Below are 23455 nucleotides of genomic sequence, written 5' to 3' on the forward strand. Positions count from 1 at the left end.
TGGGTTGCCGCTGGAAGGGCATCCGCTGCATAAAACATGCTGGATAAGTTGGGGGTTTATTCCACTGTGGTGACCCCTGATTATTAAAGGGACTAAGCTGAAAAGAATATGAATGAAAGTATATATATGGTAATAGCCATAGAGAAGTGGAGGTCGTGAGACAATGACGGAGTCCCTTGGTGATATACAAAAGTCAAATAAATTTTATTAAACTATTAAAGTGACTGTATTTTATCCATAACCCACAGAAGTTGAAAGTTACATAAAAAATTAACAACATGCAAATAAAAAGCCATCAGCCTTTCCATATTTTTTTTTCTTCATAGGATTGGTGTGTTCATGTTAGATTAACGACACGGCAATAGACTGATTTTATAGCACCAAGTTAAACTTTCGGACCCCTTTATGGCAATCAAATACATTAAAATAAACACAGACCACAACTGAACATTGAGGATGATCTCTGAGTGGCGGTCTCCAAAATTAAACCAAGAACAGACTTGTGTTAATAATGTTGTGCCTACTAGTCTCTTTAGGTGAGGAAATGACTATAAACATTATATGATTGTTAGACTGTTGCACTTTTTTGTGTTGTCAATTTGCTCATGTTTATTGTTTATGTTTATTTATATGTTTATTGTTGTGTGCACAGTGTTTGTATATTTATAACTACTTCCAAGAAATTTAGAGGTAGCGAGTCACTGGCATTGTTATTTTAGGGATCGCAGGCTGAAAAGTTTGGAAACCCCTTTTATAGAGTATTGCACCACAAGCAAAACAGTACAACAGGACTAATAGCAAATAGGGTGACAATAGAAGGCAAATAAAAATGCCTGAATACATGGTCAGCCCAAATCTCAAGATATCACACACATAGGCTTTTAAACTGTCCAGATATGGGGTCTAAATGCAAATAAAAGGGTCCCACTTTATATTAAGTGTCCCTTACTACTATGTACTTGCATCAAAAAAATAAATACAATGTACTTACTGTGTTTATAATGTATTTAAGAACACTTGTGGTGCTTTTGAGTTGGGATAGAGGTTGGGTTATGGACAGGTTTGGTGGTATGGGTAGGTTTAAGGGTAGGTTAAGGTGTAAGGGATGGTCAACAGTGTATTTACAAATGTAATTACAAAAGGTAATTTCAGATGTAAATACATACATGTATTTAATCAAGCATAAGTACACAGTAAATACATGTATTTACACAATAAGTACATCGTAACAAACTATTTATTCCTGTGTAAGTACATATTAGTTAAGGCCACTTAATATAAAGTGGGACCAATAAAAGTATCAGTTGTGGAGTGAGAAGATACAAAGTTTAGATTTAACAGTGCTGTTATTGTACTGGTGCTTAATTAGTAATTAAATACTACTAAATACTACATTAGATAAAGACTGAGCATGATTATGTCATTTATAATTCCTAAATCTGTAAGAGCGTAAACTTGAATTGCTTTATTAAAGGTTCAAAAACTGTAATCATCAATCCTGGCCAGCAGAGGGAGACTTTATTCAAGTTCAGAGGGCTTAATATAGTACATGCACTACTGAATGAGTTTGATGGAGTTGCTGTATAACAGTGTGTCTCTGTCTTTTTGTTTCTCAGTGTGTGTCATGTAATAAGTCCTTTAAGAAGCTGTGGTCCCTCCACGAGCATATCAAGATTGTCCATGGATTCGCAGAGAAGAAATTTGCCTGTGAGATTTGTGAGAAGAAATTCTACACTATGGCCCATGTCCGAAAGCACATGGTCGGTATGTATAATATACATGCAACACAGCCTGTACTAAGCATGAAATCTTCAGTATGAATGAGCAGATGATGAATGCAAATATGCCAACAACTCCCACAAATCAGCTTACTGAAGTAACCCGTTGTTCCTGTTTAGATGCAAACCAATAAAACAGCCATGCGAGTAAATTTGCATGTACACAAATGTAATCATTTACTTGTTGATTAAGTCTGTCAGTTGTCGTGTTAAATAAATAAATAGAAACAGAGGAAAAGTATTGCAACCAGGAAACACTGACATCTAAATTTCAAGAAAAAAAAAATGTTTTGTAGTGTTTCACATCTGCCCTCTTCAACAAACCAACAGAAAGCAGATTAATGCATTTATATCCCACACAATATCCACACAAGGGATATGGCTCTGCCATTCAGTTCATGCAGTTTATATAACTTCACTCTTGATTTAAGAAACGCGATTGTCTTGATTTAAGTTTAACACGTTTAAATGACCATCAGCATTTTAGGTGTAATTAGTTTAAGAACGTGCACGTAAACTCACTCATATACTACAAAGAGCATCAGATAAAGATTCTTCTGTCTTCTCTCTGTCTTCAGCTCACACAAAGGACATGCCGTTTACCTGTGAAACCTGTGGAAAGTCTTTCAAGCGCAGCATGTCCCTCAAAGTGCACTCGCTGCAGCATTCAGGAGAGAAACCCTTCCGCTGTGAGGTATGGACACTGCTTTTCACTCTATAAACAATTATAAAAATGTCATGTCATAAAAGAGCATTATAAAAAAAGGCAAGCATAAAAAATCTGGTATGAAGTTTTAATTACTGTGAAATAAGTTCAGTTCATATACAGCTGAAGTCTAAATTATTCACCCTGCTGCTGCTTGTCATTTTGGATGGGGGAAATGGAGACATCTGAAAACAGGCATGGCTGCAGACATTCGCTACCTGCTTTTTTTCAATATCAAGGGTAACACTTTATTTTGATGGTCCATTTGAGTATTGGTAGACTGTCTGCTTAATATCTGTTGATTAGGGCTGGGCGGTATATCGAGTTCTTGGGATATATCGATATGATTCCCTAACGCGATGCGGGATTATCCAATATCGTTAATATCGATAAGATTTGAGGCCTCACATCCAGACCACTCCAAGGTAGCACACGAGTTCCACTTGCACAAATGTGCGCATGAGCAAATGAATAATTCACTCCATGAGTCATGCAAATGATTTGTTAAAAATGAACGAATCGTTCAAGAATGACTCATCACTGCATGCAGTGTTGCCAACTTAGTGACTTTGCAGCTATATTTAGCGACTTTTCAGATCCCCCTAGCGACAAATTTTCAAAAAAGCGACTTTTTTGTGTGTTACCGGAGATTTTTATAGACTGTCATTTGTCCATACTGTACCGTCCCTACTTTTCTCAACGAGCTGCAGGTGATGACATCGATTGACAGGCAACGCAGTCCTCGTACAGCAGTCTCTCCCACCTGCAGCCTGAAAGCAGATCACTCCTCTGCATTCTGACGGCAAATGATTTAGCACTGGCAGTGTGAGGTATTTTCATTGTAAGCTACAGTCAAACCGATCTGCTTCTCCTTTATTTTAACAATTTAATTTGACTGTTTATTATTTTACTGTTCATAATCACAGAGATTTTAGTGACGGTTTCGGAACTTGTCTGAGTATATTTCGTCTGGGAGATTACTGCAAATTCACTACACATCTATAATGATATACTGTATTCAAACAGCAATAAACTTAGTTAAATTCACATGCTTACATAAAGTGCAAACGTAAATACTCCTTTATTGACCATAGGCTCTTAAACAAACAGAGACAGAACATGATGATGTCAGTAATACGCTAATTGACGTATGACGTAATTTAGCGACTTTTTGGGCTGAGCTTAGCGCCTTTTCACTGTAAATAGTTGGCAACAGTAACTACACGCGACATGGAGGAACATGGAGGCTGGTGTTGGATCGAAATTTGACTCCTCCTCGCGTACACGCACCTCACAGCACCTGCAGCTGTCACATCGCTTTATCAGAAACCTTTTATCAATCATTTCTTCCGCAATTGACAGCAAGAACGAACATAGAAGCCTTGTCAAATTTACAAGCAGCACCTGAATGTGTTCAAAAGAATTAAAAATGCATTTTGAAAGTGAATCCACCTCATATTCACTGATAATAAGTTCAGTATTTATAACACAATGATTTCTTCTTTACATTTATGTTATAACACATTTAGCTCTGCGTTCTGGTCTGTTTGTCAATTGGTCCACTGCATATTGACTTCAATTCCGATTATATTCTAACCATTGTATTTGTTTAATTAATTGTTTATTTATTTATTTATATAGTTTTTAGCTCCTTAACTGGAAGACGTGATTTGATTTGTGTGTGTGCCTAGTGTACAAACAGTTGATGGTTTAAACGATTATTAAAACTTAAAAAAAACTAAGTAAAATAAAAAAAAAATAAACATTTGCAAAGCATTATCTGCCAAACATTTCTTTTTCTGTTTTAATATCTCGCTGTTATCTACTCTTTCAACAAGTAGCAATATAAGAATGCTAATTATAATGATGATAATAACAGGGAGGGAAAGCCCTGTGTTTGAATTACGCTTTGCTCAAAAAAAGTTTATTAAAGTTTTGATAAAGGTTTTCTCAAGTAAGTAATTACGGGAAAATACTGGTTCATTCCTCCTAAAAATACTGGGACATGACTTTTTGCCCACATTGCCCAGCCCTACTGTTGATACTGCTTCTTTAACAGACATTCAACTGACTGGAAGAAACTTTGCACTTTCATGTCAACCTACACTTACATTAACCTCAACCTAACAGTCTACCTATAATCTAATTAGAATTAGTTGGCATGTAGATGCAATGTTACTTAAATTCAACAAACGGACCATCAAAATAAAGTGTGAGCCTATCAAGTACACAAAGTTCAGTCTTGCTTTGTTGACAAGACCACAAAAATCAGACTGTTCCCTAAAAACAGGCACATCTGGTCACCCTAATTCCTAAAGCACACTCAGCTCATCAGAAATCTGGTTTTATTCTAGTTGGTTCAATGATGATTGCGTTCAAGATTCTCTGTAAGGCAGCTCTAATAATACCTTTATGAAACTGCTTATGAGAATGATACAGTTATGGTTTGATGTCCAATCAGGGCTCAACAATAAGGACTGCCCGGTGGCCCGGGGCCAGCGTGTGAGACAGTAGACAGGATTGTTACTGGGCCGATAGGTGCTGACTGTCAATTGCGTGCAAATTCAGTCTTAGAATTGAGAAACAGTTTGTGTTTTCAAGCCTTCAAATGCTACCTTCTCTGTTCTTCTTATCTGATTGGATGTTGTGAGCACGTTATTTTTTCCCATATCAACCCGTACAGCGAAGAGAAGGTAACATCAAATGATTATGCTAAAGGAAAACATTTGTTTCTAACGTCTTAGAAGCAAACCTTTAGGAGGGTGCACCACGACTAAAAAAATTAAGTGATGTTTTGTACAGTTTGGCAGGTCAGCCATCTTTTGTTTCAAAACACTTTGAATTTTGCTCTTTATACATTTATTAATATTTTTTTAAATATTTAAATTCTAGATTTACAAACATTGACATGTTTTTAATTTTTTTATTTGTGGTTAAGGAATAACTATTAACTTTTTTTTTGGTGGGGCAAGTGAAAATATTGGCAGGGCAAGTAAAAATCTGAACCACTGGTCCGATTGGGCCAGTAGAAAAAATCCTTAGCGTTGAACCCTGCCAATGAATTAACCTTATTGTTCAATGCTGAAGCGCGCTCGTTTTTGCGAATTTCTTTTTTCTTCTTCTTTTTTTAGAACTTCCGATTCAATTTTCTATGGGAGAAATGACCAGGAATAATAAACATCAAAAAACTGACAAACTACTCACTCCACAAACAAGTGTGTTCATGACTATACATAAAAGGTTTAATAATATAATAAGAACACATCAGTTTGCAACATCAAGCAGCAGAACGAGCTGCTTCTAACATCTAATTAATTAATTGAAGTGAATGAGACCAAAAGTCTCAAGCCAAAAGAATACAGTCAATAATTTGGCTTCTGAATCAAAACCACTGCTCCACCTAATCTTTTAGTCTGCTCTAGAAGGATCTCCCTTTTCTTTTCTAAGTTGTTTAAGTTCATTTTTAGAGTTCAGACTTTGCTGATGATTGATTATAAAGCTTGTTTGGCATGCTGTCCCGGGAGAGAGCCCTGAGCTCATAAGGTCCTCGAGTCCGGGGCTTCCTCCCATTTGCAAGGCGAGGGGAGTTTGAGTTCAGGTAGATCTCGAGAACTCCCCTGCTGTAGTAGCTAATGAACAAATGGTGAATGCTCTTAGGAGATAACTACTTATAAGGAGCATGTTTATGGTGCCGATTTGGATTAGTAAATTAACTTAAGTTGCATGTTTTTGGAAGGTAAAACCGGGAACCCGGGGGAAACCCACGTGAGCACTTGGAGAACATGTAAATTCTGCACAGAAATCTCGGCTGGCTTGGTAAGGACGAGAACCAGTGATGTTCTTGCTGTGAGGCAACAGTGCTAACCACTGGGCCACCATGCCACCCATCTAGGAAAGGAGGAGGAGTAGGGGTGGAAGGGGGGATTCTTCAAAATAAAGATGGCTGTTTTATGGAACTTAGTGGCTTAGGAATCGTCTTATGCCAAAAAGTGACTTGTATTAACATTTTCAGTAGTTTAAAGTGATCTGTTGTCTGGGTTGGTGTTGTACATTACAGTACAAAAACCTGGTGATAAACTGCAAGAACATTTTTTGTTGTTACAGAGTTATTTTTCTTTATATATTAATTATTATACATTACATTATTTCAAACAACTAAAATGTCCATAAAAGTCCCTTTGTTAAACTGTAGAGGTGAATTTTCAACATCAGAAGTCGACAGAGAAGAGACCAAGCTCCCATAATGCAATTCACAACAGTAAATAAATGGAAAACACTTGTGAATCATTAAATATGGCCAACATGCTCTCCATAAACTAGAACAGTAAAGCACACTGAACCTAAAAACCAGGGGAAACAACAGATAAACATTTATAAACCGAGAAATAGTCAATACAAATAAAAACAGTAGAGTATTAGTAGGCCAGATTCAACAGGTGATTTTTTTTAAAAGTGGTGTAAAAAAATGCATAGGGAAGGGGCCATTTTAATCTTATGCCACAGATTTTTCCATAACCGTGATCCAGCTATTACAGCCTCCTCAACTGGCAACATGCTCTTCCCATCTTGAATAATCATTTGTGGATTTAATCGTTTGCTGTTTTTTTAAATCTTCAGTGGTGTTTTATTTAGTTCGTAAATAAATGGGACTGATGTGCAATTTGAAAACTCAAACACATTTCTAAATAGCGCTAGAGTATTAAACACACAATATTAAAATGATAATTATATTCGTAAATGTGTGCCTTTCCAGCCTCTCCATATTTGCTTGAGTTTGTTTTTGGTAAATAGTGTAAAACGTCCACCCAGAGAATGTTTACGTGAACAAACAACACTGTATTTCTGTATATTTGAATAGGAGAGGGAATAAAGGCAGTGTTTTTAGTTTGTTGTGTTTGTTTGCTGGTGTGTTTTGCTTCATTTACATGAGCAGGACTGAATAAGCTATTTTAAAAGGTTTGTCAGTCTGTGAGGAGAGTCTCTGTGCGTTTGGGCTTAAATACATATTTGATTTTTAAAGCTTTGCTGACTTTTCCTTGTTCGCATTTAAATATCAGTTCCAGCTTTAACAGTAATAGTGGACTTTATTAATCCCTGTGAGGGGAAACTCACTTGCCATCGTTGACATTGCAATGCAATAAATTACTAAACAACAAATACCACAAAACTTAGTACAACAACACACCAAAAAACATTCATTCATTCATTTTCTTTTGAGCTTAGTCCCTTTATTAATCTTGGAACTGCCAACCCATCCAGCAAATGTTTTATCAAGCGGATGCCTTTCCAGCTGCAACCCACCACCAGTAAACATCCATACACACTCACTATGGACAATTTAGCTTACCCAATTCACCTGTACCACATGTCTTTGGACTTTTGGGGGAAACTGGAGCACCCGGAGGAAACCCAGGCAAACACAGGGAGAACATGCAAACTCCACACATAAACGCCAGCCGAGGCTCGAACCAATGACCTTCTTGCTGTGAGGCAATAGCACTACCTACTGCACCACCGCATCGCCCGCACCAAAAAAACTTTAATTCATGTTAATTTCTATAGCACTTTTACAATCTAGATTGTGTCAATATAGAAGTTTGAACTGTCAGCCCAGCTTTCAGAGTTGAAGTTCAGTTCAGTTTAGTTCAGTGTGGTTTAACTTTAATAGATTTTTAAAAAAAGCTGCTCATATACAAATTACACAAATCATTCTCAAATTTCTCTCAAATTTCGTCTTGAATAATACTTTTGGCCTTTCAGTTCCCTGTGTACTGTGGAGACATAAAAATTACTAAAACATACATAATAAGAATAATTAAGGAAAAATGGCTGTTATTTTAGCTGTAATTTGGCCAAATATAGGTAACATCATAGCGTTAGTTTTAGACAAGCACTTCATCAAACCAGATAAATGATTTGTTTGTTTTTTTCATTGTTAAAGATGCTGTTGATTGTCCACACACATGGGCAGATCGAAATCTTGCTGCAACTCTTTGTTATTAAGTAGTAGTTGTAGTAGTAGTAATAGTTGTTTTTGTTGGGGTTGTTGTTGTAGAGAGGTCTATATTATAACAGTCTAGGGAGAGTGACTTTATTAAGTCATTTGTAGTTTTACACATGGGTAGATCGAAGTCTTGCTGCAACTCTGATATTAAGTAGTGGTAGTTGTAGGAATAGTTGTGGTTGTAATAGTAGTCGTAGTAGTTGTCGTAGTTGTAGTAGTTGTAGTAGTAGTAGTAAAAGTAGTCGTCGCAGTTGTTGTTGTAGTAGTAGTAGTAGTAGTAGTTGTTGTTGTTGTTGGGTTTGTTGTTGTTGTAGGGAGGTCTATATTATAACAGTCTAGGGTAGTAGTAGTAGTAGTAGTAGAAGTAGTCACACAATTAGTAGTAGTAGTGGTAGCAGTAGTTGTAGTAGTTGTTAGTCATTGTAGTAGTAGTTGTGATAGTAGTAGTAGTAGTAGTAGTAGTAAAAGTAGTCGCAGAAGTAGTAGTCGCTGTTGTTGTTGTAGTATTTGTAGTTATTGGGATTTGTTGTTGTTGTAGGGAGGTCTATATTAAAACAGTCTAGGGTAGTAGTAGTAGTAGTCACACAATTAGTAGTAGTAGTATTAGTCCTAGTAGTCGTAATAGTTGTCATAGTCGTAGTAGTAGTCGTAGTTGTAGTAGTAGTAGTAGTTGTTGTTGGGTTTGTAGTTGTTGTTGGTAGTTGTAGTAGTAGTAGTAGTAAAAGTAGTCACAGAAGTAGTAGTCGCTGTTGTTGTTGTAGTATTTGTAGTTGTTGGGTTTGTTGTTGTTGTAGGGAGGTCTATATTAAAACAGTCTAGGGTAGTAGTAGTAGTAGTCACACAATTAGTAGTAGTAGTATTAGTCCTAGTAGTCGTAATAGTTGTCATAGTAGTAGTAGTCGTAGTTGTAGTAGTAGTTGTTGTTGGGTTTGTAGTTGTTGTTGGATTTGTTGTTGTTGTAGGGAGGTCTATATTATAACAGTCTAGGTAGAGTGACACAGTTAAGTCATTTTGTAGTTTTACATGTGGGCAGATGGAAGTCTTGCTGCAACTCTGAAATTAAGTAGTAGTAGTAATAGTTGTGGTTGTCATAGTAGTAGTAGTAGTAGTCCTAGTAGTCGTAGTAGTTGTCATAGTCACAGTAGTAGTCATAGTTGTAGTAGTAGTGAAAGTAGTTGCAGAAGTAGTAGTCACAGTTGTGGTAGTAGTAGAAGTAGTAATAATAGTAGTAGTTGTTGTTGTTGTCGGTTTTGTTGTTGTTGTAGGGAGGTCTATGTTATATAAACATACATTTTTAACCATAATTGTGGAAAAATGGCTGCTATTTTAGCTGTAATTTGGCCAAATATAGGTAACATTATAGCGTTAGTTTTAGAAAAGCACTTCATCAAACCAGATAAATGATTTGTTTGTTTTCTTCATCGTTAAAGATGCTGTTGATTGCCCACACACATAAGCAGATCTAAATCTTGCTGCAACTCTCTGATATTTAGTAGTAGTTGTAGTTGTTGGAATTGTTGTTGTAGGGAGGTCTATATTATAACAGTCTAGGGAGACTGACTCAGTTAAGTTATTTGTAGTATTACACGTGGGCAGATAGAAGTCTTGAGGCAACTCTGATATTAAGTAGTAGTAGTAATAGTTGTTGTCATAGTAGTAGTGGAAATAGTCACGTTAGTCGTAGTTGTAGTAGTAGTCAAAGTAGTTGTCGTAGTCGCAGAAGTAGTCATAGTTGTTGTAGAAGTAGTCGCAGAAGTAGTAGTAGTAGCCATAGTAGTTGTTGTAGTAGTAGAAGTAGTTGCAGAAGTAGTAGTAGTCATAGTTGTAGTAGAAGTAGTTGCAGAAGTAGTAGTAGTAGCCGTAGTAGTTGTCGTAGTAGTAGTAGTCATTGTTATAGTAGTAGTAGTAGAAGTAGTTGCAGAAGTAGTTGTAGTAGTAATCATAGTTGTAGTAGAAGTAGTCGCAGAAGTAGTTGTAATCGTAGTAGTTGTCATAGTTGTAGTAGTAGTAAAAGTATTCGCAGAAGTAGTAGTAGTTGTGGTAGTTGTTGTTCTATACATCATTCCAATGGAGTTTTTAGTTCTAGAAGCCTCATACAGCCTGTTTGACTGTATTGTCAGAGTAAAATGAATAAAATGTATAAATATGACATGACAAAATATTTACTAGATTCAACAGATTTTTTTTGTAACTCTTTACAATGACATTGCATTAGTGAAGTATTTACTAACATGAACAAACAATGAACATTTATAACGGGATTTATCCATCTTTGTCATTGTTAGTTAATGAAAGTGGTTCCAAACTTATGGGTTTCTTTCCCCTTTTAAACGCATAAGTTTATATATAAAACGCTTTATTTATTTATATATATATATATATATATATATATATATATTTTTTTTTTTTTTTTTTTTTTTTATGAAAATGCACACTGGGGTGTTGGTCTTGTGAGGGTGGTCCGGGTGTGGCACATTGGTTTCCCTTCAGGGTGCGGAGTGAGAGAGTCTGAATGAGTGGGATTGGCCTGATTCCTATAAATAGTATGTTAATGACAGGCGTATGAACAGTAATGACGGGTTATTATGGTCATATTGCAACGTTGGGATTGCCTCAGTCTGCTTCAGATTTGAAGGCAGAAGCGGCATCCACCCACACGCTGTCTATTTCTGTGTGTGTAGAACTGCGACGAGAGGTTCCAGTACAAATACCAGCTGCGCTCTCACATGAGCATCCACATCGGACACAAGCAGTTCATGTGCCAGTGGTGTGGCAAAGACTTCAACATGAAGCAGTATTTCGACGAGCACATGAAGACACACACAGGTGAGCTGCAAAAACAAACACAGTGGCCCATTACGTTTACATGACTATAGAGAGAACAGACTGGCCTTTTTGCTCTTTCACAAATATTTTGAACTTCATGATTATAATGAATATTCTTATCTGTTGTGGCGCCCCAAAAACATTTGGATAAGCTTAAAATGATAATGAATTATGATAACAAAAAAGATAAACCTAATGGTCTCTGTAAAAAGCACCATTTCAAGCATGTGCAAGGCCAAATAATAATAACAACAAACAAGTCGTGTGCTGCAGACCTCTAGGCCTGGTCACCTTTTTAAATGAGATAAATGATGAAAATGATGAATGAATAAAACACAATTTCTTTAATATTTGGAACAATTTTAATTTTAATATAGACGTTGCATTATATCCATATATTCTGATATCCAGACCAACACAAACATGTTGTAAATATATGGCCCATAGTATTCATTTAATATAACATCATATGTTTATTCAGCTTATTTAAAAGGATTTTCAATCCTTTAAAAAAAGACTTTCATTTACCTTAGGCTGAAATGAATGCATCACTGATTTTGTTGGCTAATGTAATCACACATATCCACATCACCCTTTACCGCATGCTGTGTGTTTTGATACTTAAGTTCACAATAACTGTAATAGAGTAATAGAGATGTACATGATTGTGCAATTGCTAGTGAAGCTCTGTGATTGGTCGGCTTGGTAGCGCTAACGAGTCTGGGCGGGACCGAGAACCGCGTGAGTGGCGCTAGCCCAATGGAGCGATTGGTTACAAGTGTGGAGTCCCGTGAAGGAGCTCCGGATGGAAAGTTTTGTTTTGTGTTTCCCTCATAGTTAAAGTTGTTGCACGTCTGCCGGTTCCTGCCTCAAAATGAGCGAGTTTGAGCCACTTGTACATCCCGGAAGTGTTCAGGAAAAGCAAAACAACAGCGAAGAAACTCGACACAGAGGAACATTTACACCTCACTGCTAACTAGCGTTTCGGGAGTGTTAATGCAGACCTACAGAGACAGCGCGCAGAAGTATAAATGCACAGCTACGCGCGTTGCATGCGCCATGGGTTACGCCGGTCAATTGACGCAGAAGTATAAACCAGGCTATAGTTCTCTTAATGGTATTACACACTGGTACACACTTAGTTGCAGCTAAGAGGGCATCCGCTGTGTAAAACATGCTGGATAACTTGGCGGTTCAATCCGCTGTGGCGACTTAATGAGATCCCCAAACAAGCAGTCAGAAGAGATGCATTTGAACTAGAACTGTGGTGCACAATTATCAAAGAAATCAATTCACTGTTTTTAACAGCAGATGGTGCTTTACGATAGTTTTTAACAGCAGATGGGCTCTAGGCTATCTTTTTTTTACAGCAGATGGCGGTCTAGTTTTTTAAACAGCAGGTGACCCTCAAGGCTAGTTTTAGTTTTAAAAGCAGATGGCGCTCTAGACTAGTATTTAAGAGTAGATGGCATTCTAGGGTTGTTTTTAACAGCAGATGGCGCTCTAGGCTAGTTTTTAACAGCAGACTGTTCTATAGGAACGTTTTTAACAGCAAACCAAGCCCTAGGTTAGTTTTTTACAGAAAAGGCTAGGTTTACTCTAGGCAAGGTTTTAACATTAGACTATTCTCTAGTATAGCTTTTAACAGCAGATGGCGCTCTAGGATAATTTTAAACAGCAGATAACGCTCTAGGATAATTTTAAACAGCAGTTGGCGCTCTAGGCTAGTTCTAACAGCAACTGTCATTCTAGGCTAGTTTTAGTTTTTAACAGTAGATGTTTTTATTGGCTAGTTTTTACAGCAGACGTAGCTTTAGGAAAGTTTTTAACAGCAGACAGTGCTCTAGGCTAGTTTTTCAACAGCAGATGTTCTAGGCCTGTTTTAGTTTTTAACAGCAGATGCTCTATGCTTGTTTGTAACAGCAGATGGTGCTCTAGGATAGTTTTTAACACTAGATGGTGCTCTAGGCTAGTTTTAACAGCAGACTTTGCTCTAAGCTAGTTTTAACAGCAGATGTTGCTCTAGGCTAGTTTAACAGCAGATGTTGCTCTATGCTTGTTTATTACAGCAGATGTTGTTCTAGGCTAGTTTTAGTTTTTAACAGCAGATGTTGCTGTATTATTGTTTGTAACAGCAGATGGTGCTCTAGGCTAGTTTAAACAGCAGACGTTGCTCTAGGCTAGTTTAACAGCAGATGTTGCTCCATGCTTGTTTTTTTACAGCAGATGTCGCTCTAGGATAGTTTTTAACAGCAGATGGCGCTCTAGGCTAGTTTTAGTTTTTTAACAGCAGATGTTGCTCTATGCTTGTTTATAACAGCAGATGGTGCTCTAGGATAGTTTTTAACACTAGATGGTGCTCTAGGCTAGTTTTAACAGCAGACTTTGCTCTAGGCTAGTTTTAACAGCAGATGTTGCTCTAGGCTAGTTTAACAGCAGATGTTGCTCTATGCTTGTTTATTACAGCAGATGTTGTTCTAGGCTAGTTTTAGTTTTTAACAGCAGATGTTGCTGTATTATTGTTTGTAACAGCAGATGGTGCTCTAGGCTAGTTTAAACAGCAGACGTTGCTCTAGGCTAGTTTAACAGCAGATGTTGCTCCATGCTTGTTTTTTTTACAGCAGGTGTCGCTGTAGGATAGTTTTTAACAGCAGATGGCGCTCTAGGCTAGTTTTAGTTTTTTAACAGCAGATGTTGCTCTATGCTTGTTTATAACAGCAGATGGTGCTCTAGGATAGTTTTTAACACTAGATGGTGCTCTAGGCTAGTTTTAACAGCAGACTTTGCTCTAGGCTAGTTTTAACAGCAGATGTTGCTCTAGGCTAGTTTAACAGCAGATGTTGCTCTATGCTTGTTTATTACAGCAGATGTTGTTCTAGGCTAGTTTTAGTTTTTAACAGCAGATGTTGCTGTATTATTGTTTGTAACAGCAGATGGTGCTCTAGGCTAGTTTAAACAGCAGACGTTGCTCTAGGCTAGTTTAACAGCAGATGTTTCTGTATGCTTGTTTTTAACAGCAAATTGATGGTGCTCTAGGCTAGTTTAAACAGCAGATGTTGCTCTATGATTTTTTTTTTTACTGTACACACAAATGGTCACAAGGAACAGTGCTTGTGCGTTAGGCTCATGTAAATTGGATTTTATGTCATGAGATTAATGTGAACACAGCTCACTATAAACACTCTTTAAACTGGATTCTACCTGTCCTAACTTTATTAATGATTATTTTAGCTTTCAATGTTGATTGTGTGGAATTGGATACAAGCAGAGCGCAATCTGCTATTAAAACTAAGCTCAGTATCAGTTCAAGAGTGAATAGCGATATTTCGAAAACCTCAGAATCAATAACGAAACTTTTTTTTTTATGCCACAGCTCTAATATCAATGTATGTATAACCAAGTAAAGTATCTCGGATGAACGCTTGTGATTTGGTTCAATAACATCTGTTCAAAAATACAGTTGAAGTCAGAATTATTAGCCCCCTTGAATTATTAGCCGCCCTGTTTATTCTTCCCCAATTTCTGTTTAACTGAGAGAACATTTTCTCAACACATTTCTAAACGTAATAGTTTTAATATCTCATCACAAATAACTCATTTATTTTATCGTTGTCACGATGACAGTAAATAATATTTTACTAAATATTTTTCAAGACACTGCTATACAGCTTAAAGAGACATTTAAAGGCTTAACTAGGTTAATTAGGTAAACTAGGCAGGTTAGGGTAATTAGGCAAGTTATAATGTTGGTTTGTTCCGTAGATTATCAGATAAAATGTATGGCTAATAATTTTGACCTTAAAATGTTGTTTTTTAAATTAAAAACTGCTTTTATTCTAGCCAAAATAAAACGAGTAAGACTTTCTCTTGAAGAAAAAATATTATCAGACATGCTGTGAAAAATTTCCTTGCTCTGTTAAACATCATTTAGCAAAAATTTCAAAAAGAAAAAAAAAATCAAAGGGGGGGCGAATAATTCTGACTTTAACTGTATATGTTTTTAATAAGATATGGCTTAAAAAACCTCTTTAAAGAAAAACGTTACTTAAATCACGTTTATTTATATTTTTAGAGTGCCTGAGTGGCTCTTCCACATGTGTAATTTCAGTCTTTCTGATGGTTTATGCGTCTCTTCCAGTTGGTCCAGTTGGTTAGGTCTAACGTTCTAGCAGACACAGTAAAACCCCTGTGGTAAAACACTCCCAAATGCTCTCTGCAACAACACCCCAGGCTTTAAACATGCAACGACTGCCAGCGAATGAAAGAAGGATATTTTCTCTTGTCTCCATTCAGGTGAGAAGCCGTTCATCTGTGAGATCTGTGGGAAGAGCTTCACCAGTCGGCCCAATATGAAGCGGCACCGGCGAACACACACCGGGGAAAAACCATACCCATGTGAAATCTGCGGCCAGCGTTTCCGCTTTTCCAACATGCTCAAAGCACACCGAGAGAAGTGTTTCCGGGTCACCAGCCCAGTGAGCCTTCAGCCCACCACCATGACCCTTCCTATACACCTCACAGGCCACGCCCCTTCATCAAGCCACACCCCTAGCCCTTCCCAGGCTGCTCAGCCGATGCCAGTAGGCTCAGTAATGATCAGTCCAGCAGTGAGCGGACCACTGCCGCAAAGAGCGGTCACCGCTCACAGCTTCACTCACTTACACATGCAGACCACGCCCACACACCACTCCCACACCCCTGTCCATCACACAGGACACGCCCCAATGACAAGCCACGCCCCTCAGCCAATCACAGTCCAGCCTTCAGTCCTGCCTCCGCCTCCCGCCCTGTTCAAGAGCGAGCCGATTAACCACTGCGCGCACGAGGACTCATACCTGCGGCAGGGCAGCGCTCCACACCACTGAAACACAACAACTCTGTAAGTACTGTGAAATCAGGTGGAGGGACACCTAATTACCATAATAAAAGCTGGAACTCAATGTTAATGTGTGTGCGTAATACAAAACTGATACTACAAAGCTACTCGCCACTAGCACTCGTGACCAAACAGGATTATTAGATCTCAAGGACACAAACACAAACGTCTGAAAAGCATTATCCGGATTCACCTCACTTTCCCAACGATCAAAATAACAGTGTGTCATTGGGATTTCAATGCCACAAACAAGTCTGACTCTTTATCAACTCAGCTGCTCTCGCAAAGGTTCTACGGGTTCACAAAAGGTCTACATTTCAAAACAAAATGCAGTTTAACCTCTCTCTCTTTTAGAAATGCAGGTCTTCCCTACAATGGAAAATGTTCATATTCTACATGGTGAACAGTAGTCGTCATAGTCTACAGCACTTAAGCAGTAAACTCAGTGTAGTCCGTATGACTGAACGTTGGTTTCTTTTGTTTGTTTGTCGCCTGATTGTGGTTGTTGGTGATTTTATTCAAACCTTTCCTGTTCTTTCTTTCATTTTTCTTTATTGGTTGTAAGATTAAAAAAAAATTATGCGTACTGGGGAATGCCTGTAGCTCTCCGCCGTGTTGGGTCGGAGGTTGAGACTGTTATGGAAGACCAATGCTGTGATGTGTCATAGGAATGGCGGGAAAAGGTAAAAAACATTTGTTTTACTGTATGTTCAATATGATCTAACTCACTTAACCGATATGTTTATTTGTATAAAGTAGATGCTCTGTGAGACTTTTTAAAATGGACGCCAGATTTCGTTTTTGTTGACGTGAGATGCGCGAGAATCTGTGTGATTGCTTGGAAGAGTTTGTGTTTTGATCATGAATTCAACCGAATGTAGGAAAGGTGTGTGTGTGTGTGTGTGTGTGTGGTATCAAAAGCTGCTTTTTAGTTCTCCTGGTACATGGATCTTTATCATGCAGATGCGTTTGATTGATTGAGCGAGTGTCGGTTGTGTGTAAATATATTGTCGTTAGGAGCAGCACAGATAAAGTGATCGAAAGTCTTGAGTCAATCAGACTCCATTGATTGTTTGATTGATTGTATTTTGTTTTGTTCTCTCTCTCTCTCTCTCTCTCTCTCTCATTAGACCGTCTGTCCTCTGCACTTTACTGCCAAGTAAGAGGTTTGCGCAACTGACAAAGAAATGTTCATCACATGCCTGACATGTGAAAGTTGGCTGGCTGTTGGAAAATGGGGAGAATCGAATTGTGAGATTCTGTTTGAGTCAAGTTTATAATTGTTATGTCCCGCCCCTTTTTCACTCAAGAAGTGCTCTCATTGGTTCATTCGGCTGTCAATCATTAATGCAATATATAGTTTGAGCTCTCCTCGTCGCTTGATTCTCTCCATTCTCCGTCAGTTGATGATAGAATGCACTTTTTCTAATTAACCTTGCTAGATATGAAAATAATAAGCCGACCATAACCGTGCTTATTCTCGTGAGGTGTTTTAATCCAGTCTCTCCTCAGCTACACTGAAAAAAAAATGATTCAGTTTGATGATTTACATCATTTTTTTAAGGTAAGTGGTTGCAAACAATTTATATGGGCTGGATTTAAACAAACAACGTTAAACGTTACTAAATTTAATTTGTTTCAATTCAGCTCGTACAAATTGTTTGCAACCACTTACCTTAAAAAACCTTTAAAAATTGATAAAATAATTTTTTTCAGTGTAATCTCTCTCAGCCACAGCTTCAGTTTTATTTTTGGCATTGTGTCTGGTACAGAAACCTCTGACCTTCTGTTTTTATATCATTTGTCCTGTTTGAGACGCCATGTGTTGCATTAATGTTGGGCCTTTTTTATATATATATATATATATTGTTCATTTAACACTTTCTGCTAACTTTAAAGAAGTAAACATTGAATTAGCCACAAGCCAATTGTCTACATTTTTGTGTGTGTGTGTGTGTGTGTGTGTGTGTGTGTGTGTGTGTGTGTGTGTGTGTGTGTGTGTGTGTGTGTGTGTGTGTGTGTGTGTGTGTGTGTGTGTGTGTGTGTGTGTGTGTGTGAGAGAGCCATAAAAGTGGGGCGTTTTGCAAGGTTTCATTATGACCTCAATCTCTTCATACACTGACCTTGTTTAGTCTAGTAGTGAAATCTGCGATTAGACATGCAGTTTCCTTCAGGTTTAGTCTTGAATTATAGATATTTTTAATCATAAGTAGGCCGTCACAATAATCAATATATCGACTTATCGCACAACACATGGACCTCTTCGCAATCATTTTAGGTGATGCAATCTACAGCGTGGAATATAAGTATTGAACATGTCATGTTTTTTTTTTTCTGGGAATAATATAATAATAATCTAAAGGCGCTTTTGATTTGGAATTGAACCTGATTTTGTTAAAAATCCAAACAATACAAACATAAAAATAAAACAACAAAATCTGAATAATGAGTTATGTGTAATAACAGTGAAATGACACAAGGAGAAAGTCCTGAACTGCCGAAATGGTGTTTAATACTTTATATAAAAGGCTTTTTTGGTGACGGCAGCTTCAAGACGCCTTTCATATGGAGAATGAAGTCACATGAGTTTTTCACAGACTTCAACAGAGTGTAATAATCTTGATGGTTCTGTGGCTTACGTCTATCAAATCTCTATTGGATTCAAGTCGGCTTGATCTTCTTTCTCTGAAAGCATTTGAAAGTGTCCTTGGCTGCGTTTTGGATGATTGTCTTGCTGAAATGTCCACTCTGGTTTCATCTTCATCTATGTAATGTAGATGTTGGACTGAAGCAGCTAATATTCATTTATACTGAGAAAGAGCAGAGGGTTGCTGAATAACTACTGAGAGATTTCAGCTGCTGTCTGGGCATTTCATATACTTCTACACCTCCATTTCTTCATGTGTTCAATACTTTTTCCAGACATCATTTCATTTTATCACACATAACTTACATTGTAATCTAATTAGATTAGCTTTATTTGCATATATGGATATTTGTGTTTGTTACCAACATCTGGGAAAAATTTCAAGTCAACAGCACCAGCAGAATTATGTTTCCTCAGAAAAATGGTGACATGTTCAGTACTTATTTTCCCCGCTGTATATCACCCATACAACTATTCTAGCCACATTTTAGCTGATCCAATCTCTATTAGAGCTGTCGGTGTCAATATCTCTTCTTCCTTTTGCCTTACAGTTTATTGTTATTATTATTTATTTAGGATATTCGCTTTCACATTCCGATTCCAATGCCTAATCATGAAATGATTTAAATTACTATAATTGAGCAAACTTTATTTATAAACTAATTCGGAGAGGATCATGTGCTTATGATTGCTTGCAGGCGGCCCCACATTATTCAATTTACGATTCACCAATCAGACGATTCCTAAGCCACTATAAATTTCCTAAGTTCCATATGACAGCCATCTTTGTTTTGAAGAATCCCCCCTTCCACCCCTACTCCTCCTCCTTTCCTAGATGGGTGGCATGGTGGCACAGTGGTTAGCACTGTTGCCTCAAAGCAAGAACGTCACTGGTTCTAGTCATTACCAAGCCAGTTGACAGTTCTGTGCTGAGTTTACACGTTCTCCCCGTGCTCACATGGGTTTCCCCCGGGTTCTCCGGTTTCCTCCCACCGTCCAAAAACATGCAACCTAAGTTGATTGACTAATCCAAATGCCACCATAGACATGCTCCTAGTAAGTAGTTATCTCTTAAGAGCAATCATTAGCTGTTTTTTTAGCTACTATAGCAGGGGAGTTCTGGAGATCTACCTGAGCTCAAACTCCCCTCTCGCCTTGCCCGCGCTCGAGGATCTTCTGAGCTCAGGGCTCTTTCCCGGGACAGCATGCCAAACAAGCTTTATAATCAATCATCAGGTAAGTGTGAACTCTTAAAGTGAAATATTCTTAAGAATCAAATATTATGTGTTTTTTGGAAAAGTGTACTCGCATTATGATGCTATTACAGTGTTGAGATGGTCCTAAAATGGCAATAATATTGTTTATCGCGATACATTTTGGTGCTATATATCGTACTACAAAAAATAGATATCGTGACAGGCTTATAATTTAAGACAAATGTTACACTTTAATTCATTTACATGCAAATGGGATTACCTTTGTGTAAAACAAGAATGTGTTTGGGGTGTAGATAAATTACAAATCCAAGCAAGTGATTGTTTTGCTGATTGCATCATTGAGTGGTGCCTTGGACCCTGTTAAAATTAAAACAGAAGATATTTGCATACAATGTCATGCGTTTGATAAGTTAAAAGGGTTAATTCACCCAAAAAATTATTTACTCAGCCTCAAGTGGTTTTAAAGTTATCTGCTGTTAAAAACAAAATGAGATGTTTTAAAGAAAGCTGAAAATTACTTCCAAAGTATTTGCTTTTTCATGCTATCTAAGTTGATTGTTTCCAGCTCTCTTTGGAAATACACTGTGAAATCTGCTGGGTTCCACACAATCAATTTGTGTTGGGACAACATGAATGAATTAAGTTAGCTTGCTAGTTTTTACAAATTTAAGTCGATTGAGCATAAAAAATTATGTTGTTCCAAAAAAAAAGACCTCAAGAATTGTGTTGTTTCCCCTCATATTAAATAAGTAGCTTGAACAAACAGCAAACATCATTTTTCAAATGTCAAGAGTGTATATTTAAGTGTACAACTCCGCTGACAGACACACTGACGAATAAATCAAGTCTTTATTCTCAGTATACTCTGCCCCAAAAAGACATGTAGAAACGTTAATTTGAACGTTGAACTGTTCATTACAGACTTGCATGAGTAGTATCAAGACTCTTTGTGTTTATGGATGTTGATAATGACACACCAGGTCACTTTCCACTCTTACCCAGAATAGTCTCTAGTTTTTTAACAGGCTGTCATTAGTGCTTCTAGAGAAGGAACTGAGGAACAAGATGCTCTTACATGACTTAAAGGTCCTATGAAATTAAAATTAGTATCAGTATTGTTAATGTTTAAGATATCTATAAGCTAGTGTGCTTCAAAACAATGACAAAATATGCGTTAAGAAGATCTAAAACTGATATAAACATGTAAAGCTTGTAGTTTGTCATTTCCGCCTAAATGGATCAACAGTTTTATTCACCTCAATCCATACTACAGTTCCTCATTAAATCATAACCAATCAAAGACTCTCTAGTGTCTCACATGCCCCGCCCCCTTCAAGACGCTTTTCATTGGCTTTTCATTTGATGCCTTTGAGCTCAACTCTGGCAGAGCTGTGATGAAACAAAATGTATTGGCTGTTTTTGTTTTTTTTAAAGGGAGGAGCTACACCACATCCCACTTCATGTTTTGGTGGAGATTATGTCAAACATTGAATAAAAATGCATATTGCAAAGCACTTCACTTTTAACGCTGGTATTGACACGGTCTTTAACCTCACAATGGATATTCCACATGTATAAAACTCTATTTTCAGTTTCCTCGGAAATAATAAACTGCGTGTCCATTTGTGCAGCTATAGAAAGTTGCTATAAAAATTAATTTAATGCCATTTGAGCTTGTTTTAAGGAAACGGTTAAACGAAAAATATAATTAGGCATAAGTACAATTATTTAGTGCAAAATTACTCACTCTCGTACTGAAAAATTTATTTTTGTATAAACATAGAGGCAGTCAGTCCCACACCCCCTAAAAAATATTATAATAAAGGTTGCAGGCCTTGATATCCACAGGAATTAATTTAGTTTTGCCTGTTTGTTTGTTTTATGACTCCCAATGTGCACCAAGGACATAGTTTCAGAAAAAAAAAATGTTTATTTATTTATTCTACCAAAGTAAGAAAGTCATGTGTATATCTTGGATGTATCTTTACAGCAAAATGTCGTTGTTTTGGAGTAAAATAACATTATCAGTGGTTATCATCTGATAGATATGCACCAGTAGGGGCCTTTTGCACCTACTTGTAGGCTCTGAAGGATGTTATCATATATCCACATGGTTAATCAGCTATACTAATAAAGAAGACTCCAGATTCAGATCTGTTTTACATTTTTTGTGATGGTTGGGTTTAGAGTTGGGGTAGACATTAATACAATACAATTAATGGAAAATTTAATAAACAATAGAAATAATTCTCGTTAACTTCCGGTCGCACAGCTGAATGTAATCTATAGCTGATTAACCATGTAGATGGATGACAACAGAAAATCGAGTGAGAACATTCAATTCAGATCTAAATTACACATTTGAGTTTGCCACCTCAAAAACAAGCTTTCTGAAAGATCTGGTTTGGGTGTCATGTCAAATTTTTGCGCTAGGTTATTTTCACATGCGTGTTTGGTGCATATTTGTGAACTCAGCAGGTGTTTTTAGGACCATCTTCATTTTTTAAAAACAGCCAAAACCTGCCAAATTCCTATGAAGTGAAAAAGCCAGTTTTGAGTTACATTCACTGCCAGAGGCTTAAGTATTGACCACTGAATTAAGTCACTTCACTCGGTGGCCATCTTTAAAAAGCCTCTCGGGCAGTATGCTCGGGTTTCTGTTTGAATGGGTAAACATCAAATTTTCTAAAACTACTTGACAAGATTACAATTACATTTCATATTAGGAATAAGGAAATATGGAACTGAGTTTCGTTTCTAAATATTCGTATCACACAAAATCTGCAGAAACTCACGTCTGTCCGAGCTCCGCCAACAAAGAATTGTCATTCTATAGCGATTACTGATTGGCTCCTGTATTAGAAGGCGGGCTTTACTCACCGTATTGACAGTTACACTTGTCCCTTACATGTCTTGTGTGTTCTATTATCTTTATTAAGTCAAGTGTTAATAGACTAAAAAAATGATGTTAACTTAATTTTTGTTAATTAACAGTTATTTATTTAATGTATTTAGAGATTTTCGTTTATTTACAGTTGTGAATTGCATTATGGGAGCTTGGTCTCTGCTCTGTCGACTTTTGATGTTGAAAATTCACCTTTACAGTTTAACAAAGGGACTTTTATTGACATTTTTAGTAGTTTTAAATAATGTATTAGAAATAATATCTAGAGAAATAAGTATGTAAAATAGCAAAACGTACTGGCGGTTATTACAAGGTTTTTGTACTATATTTTACAACACCAACCCAGACGATATATCACTTTAAATTATTAAAAATGTTGATAAAAGTCACTTTTTTAACTTTTCAAGGTTAAAAGTTGTTGGAAGAAAAATTAAAGTCCCATGATGCAATTCAAAAGCATATTAAGCAGAAGAAAATAGTTAAAATCAAAACATGA

The 23455-nt window shown here is 37.0% G+C and overlaps 1 protein-coding gene and 2 long non-coding RNA genes across 4 annotated transcripts in view; 1 reads left to right on the forward strand and 2 right to left on the reverse strand.

Moving 5' to 3' along the window:
- Positions 1 to 18113, forward strand: part of znf652 (zinc finger protein 652) — a 41743-nt gene extending 23630 nt beyond the window's left edge. Inside the window, exons 4-7 of one of the 2 annotated variants that reach the window (XM_680657.10) lie at positions 1617 to 1764; positions 2357 to 2472; positions 11170 to 11314; positions 15608 to 18113. In XM_680657.10, coding sequence (XP_685749.4) covers positions 1617 to 1764; positions 2357 to 2472; positions 11170 to 11314; positions 15608 to 16179 — 981 coding nt within the window. In that variant the 3' untranslated portion in view covers positions 16180 to 18113. Of the gene's footprint in view, positions 1 to 1616; positions 1765 to 2356; positions 2473 to 6335; positions 6469 to 11169; positions 11315 to 15607 lie in introns of those variants that run through there. The other variant, XR_012400878.1, reaches the window with a different exon arrangement.
- The window catches only part of LOC137490042 (uncharacterized), an 846477-nt gene that overhangs the window by 650803 nt on the left and 172219 nt on the right, over positions 1 to 23455 (reverse strand). The window lies entirely within an intron of this gene.
- LOC141381159 (uncharacterized) lies at positions 181 to 22913 on the reverse strand. Its single transcript, XR_012400891.1, has 2 exons — positions 22850 to 22913; positions 181 to 2493 (listed from the first exon to the last, which is right to left on the reverse strand). It is a non-coding gene; the product is annotated as an uncharacterized lncRNA (long non-coding RNA).

Source organism: Danio rerio, chromosome 3, assembly GCF_049306965.1.
Source record: "Danio rerio strain Tuebingen ecotype United States chromosome 3, GRCz12tu, whole genome shotgun sequence".
Lineage (NCBI taxonomy): Eukaryota > Metazoa > Chordata > Actinopteri > Cypriniformes > Danionidae > Danio > Danio rerio.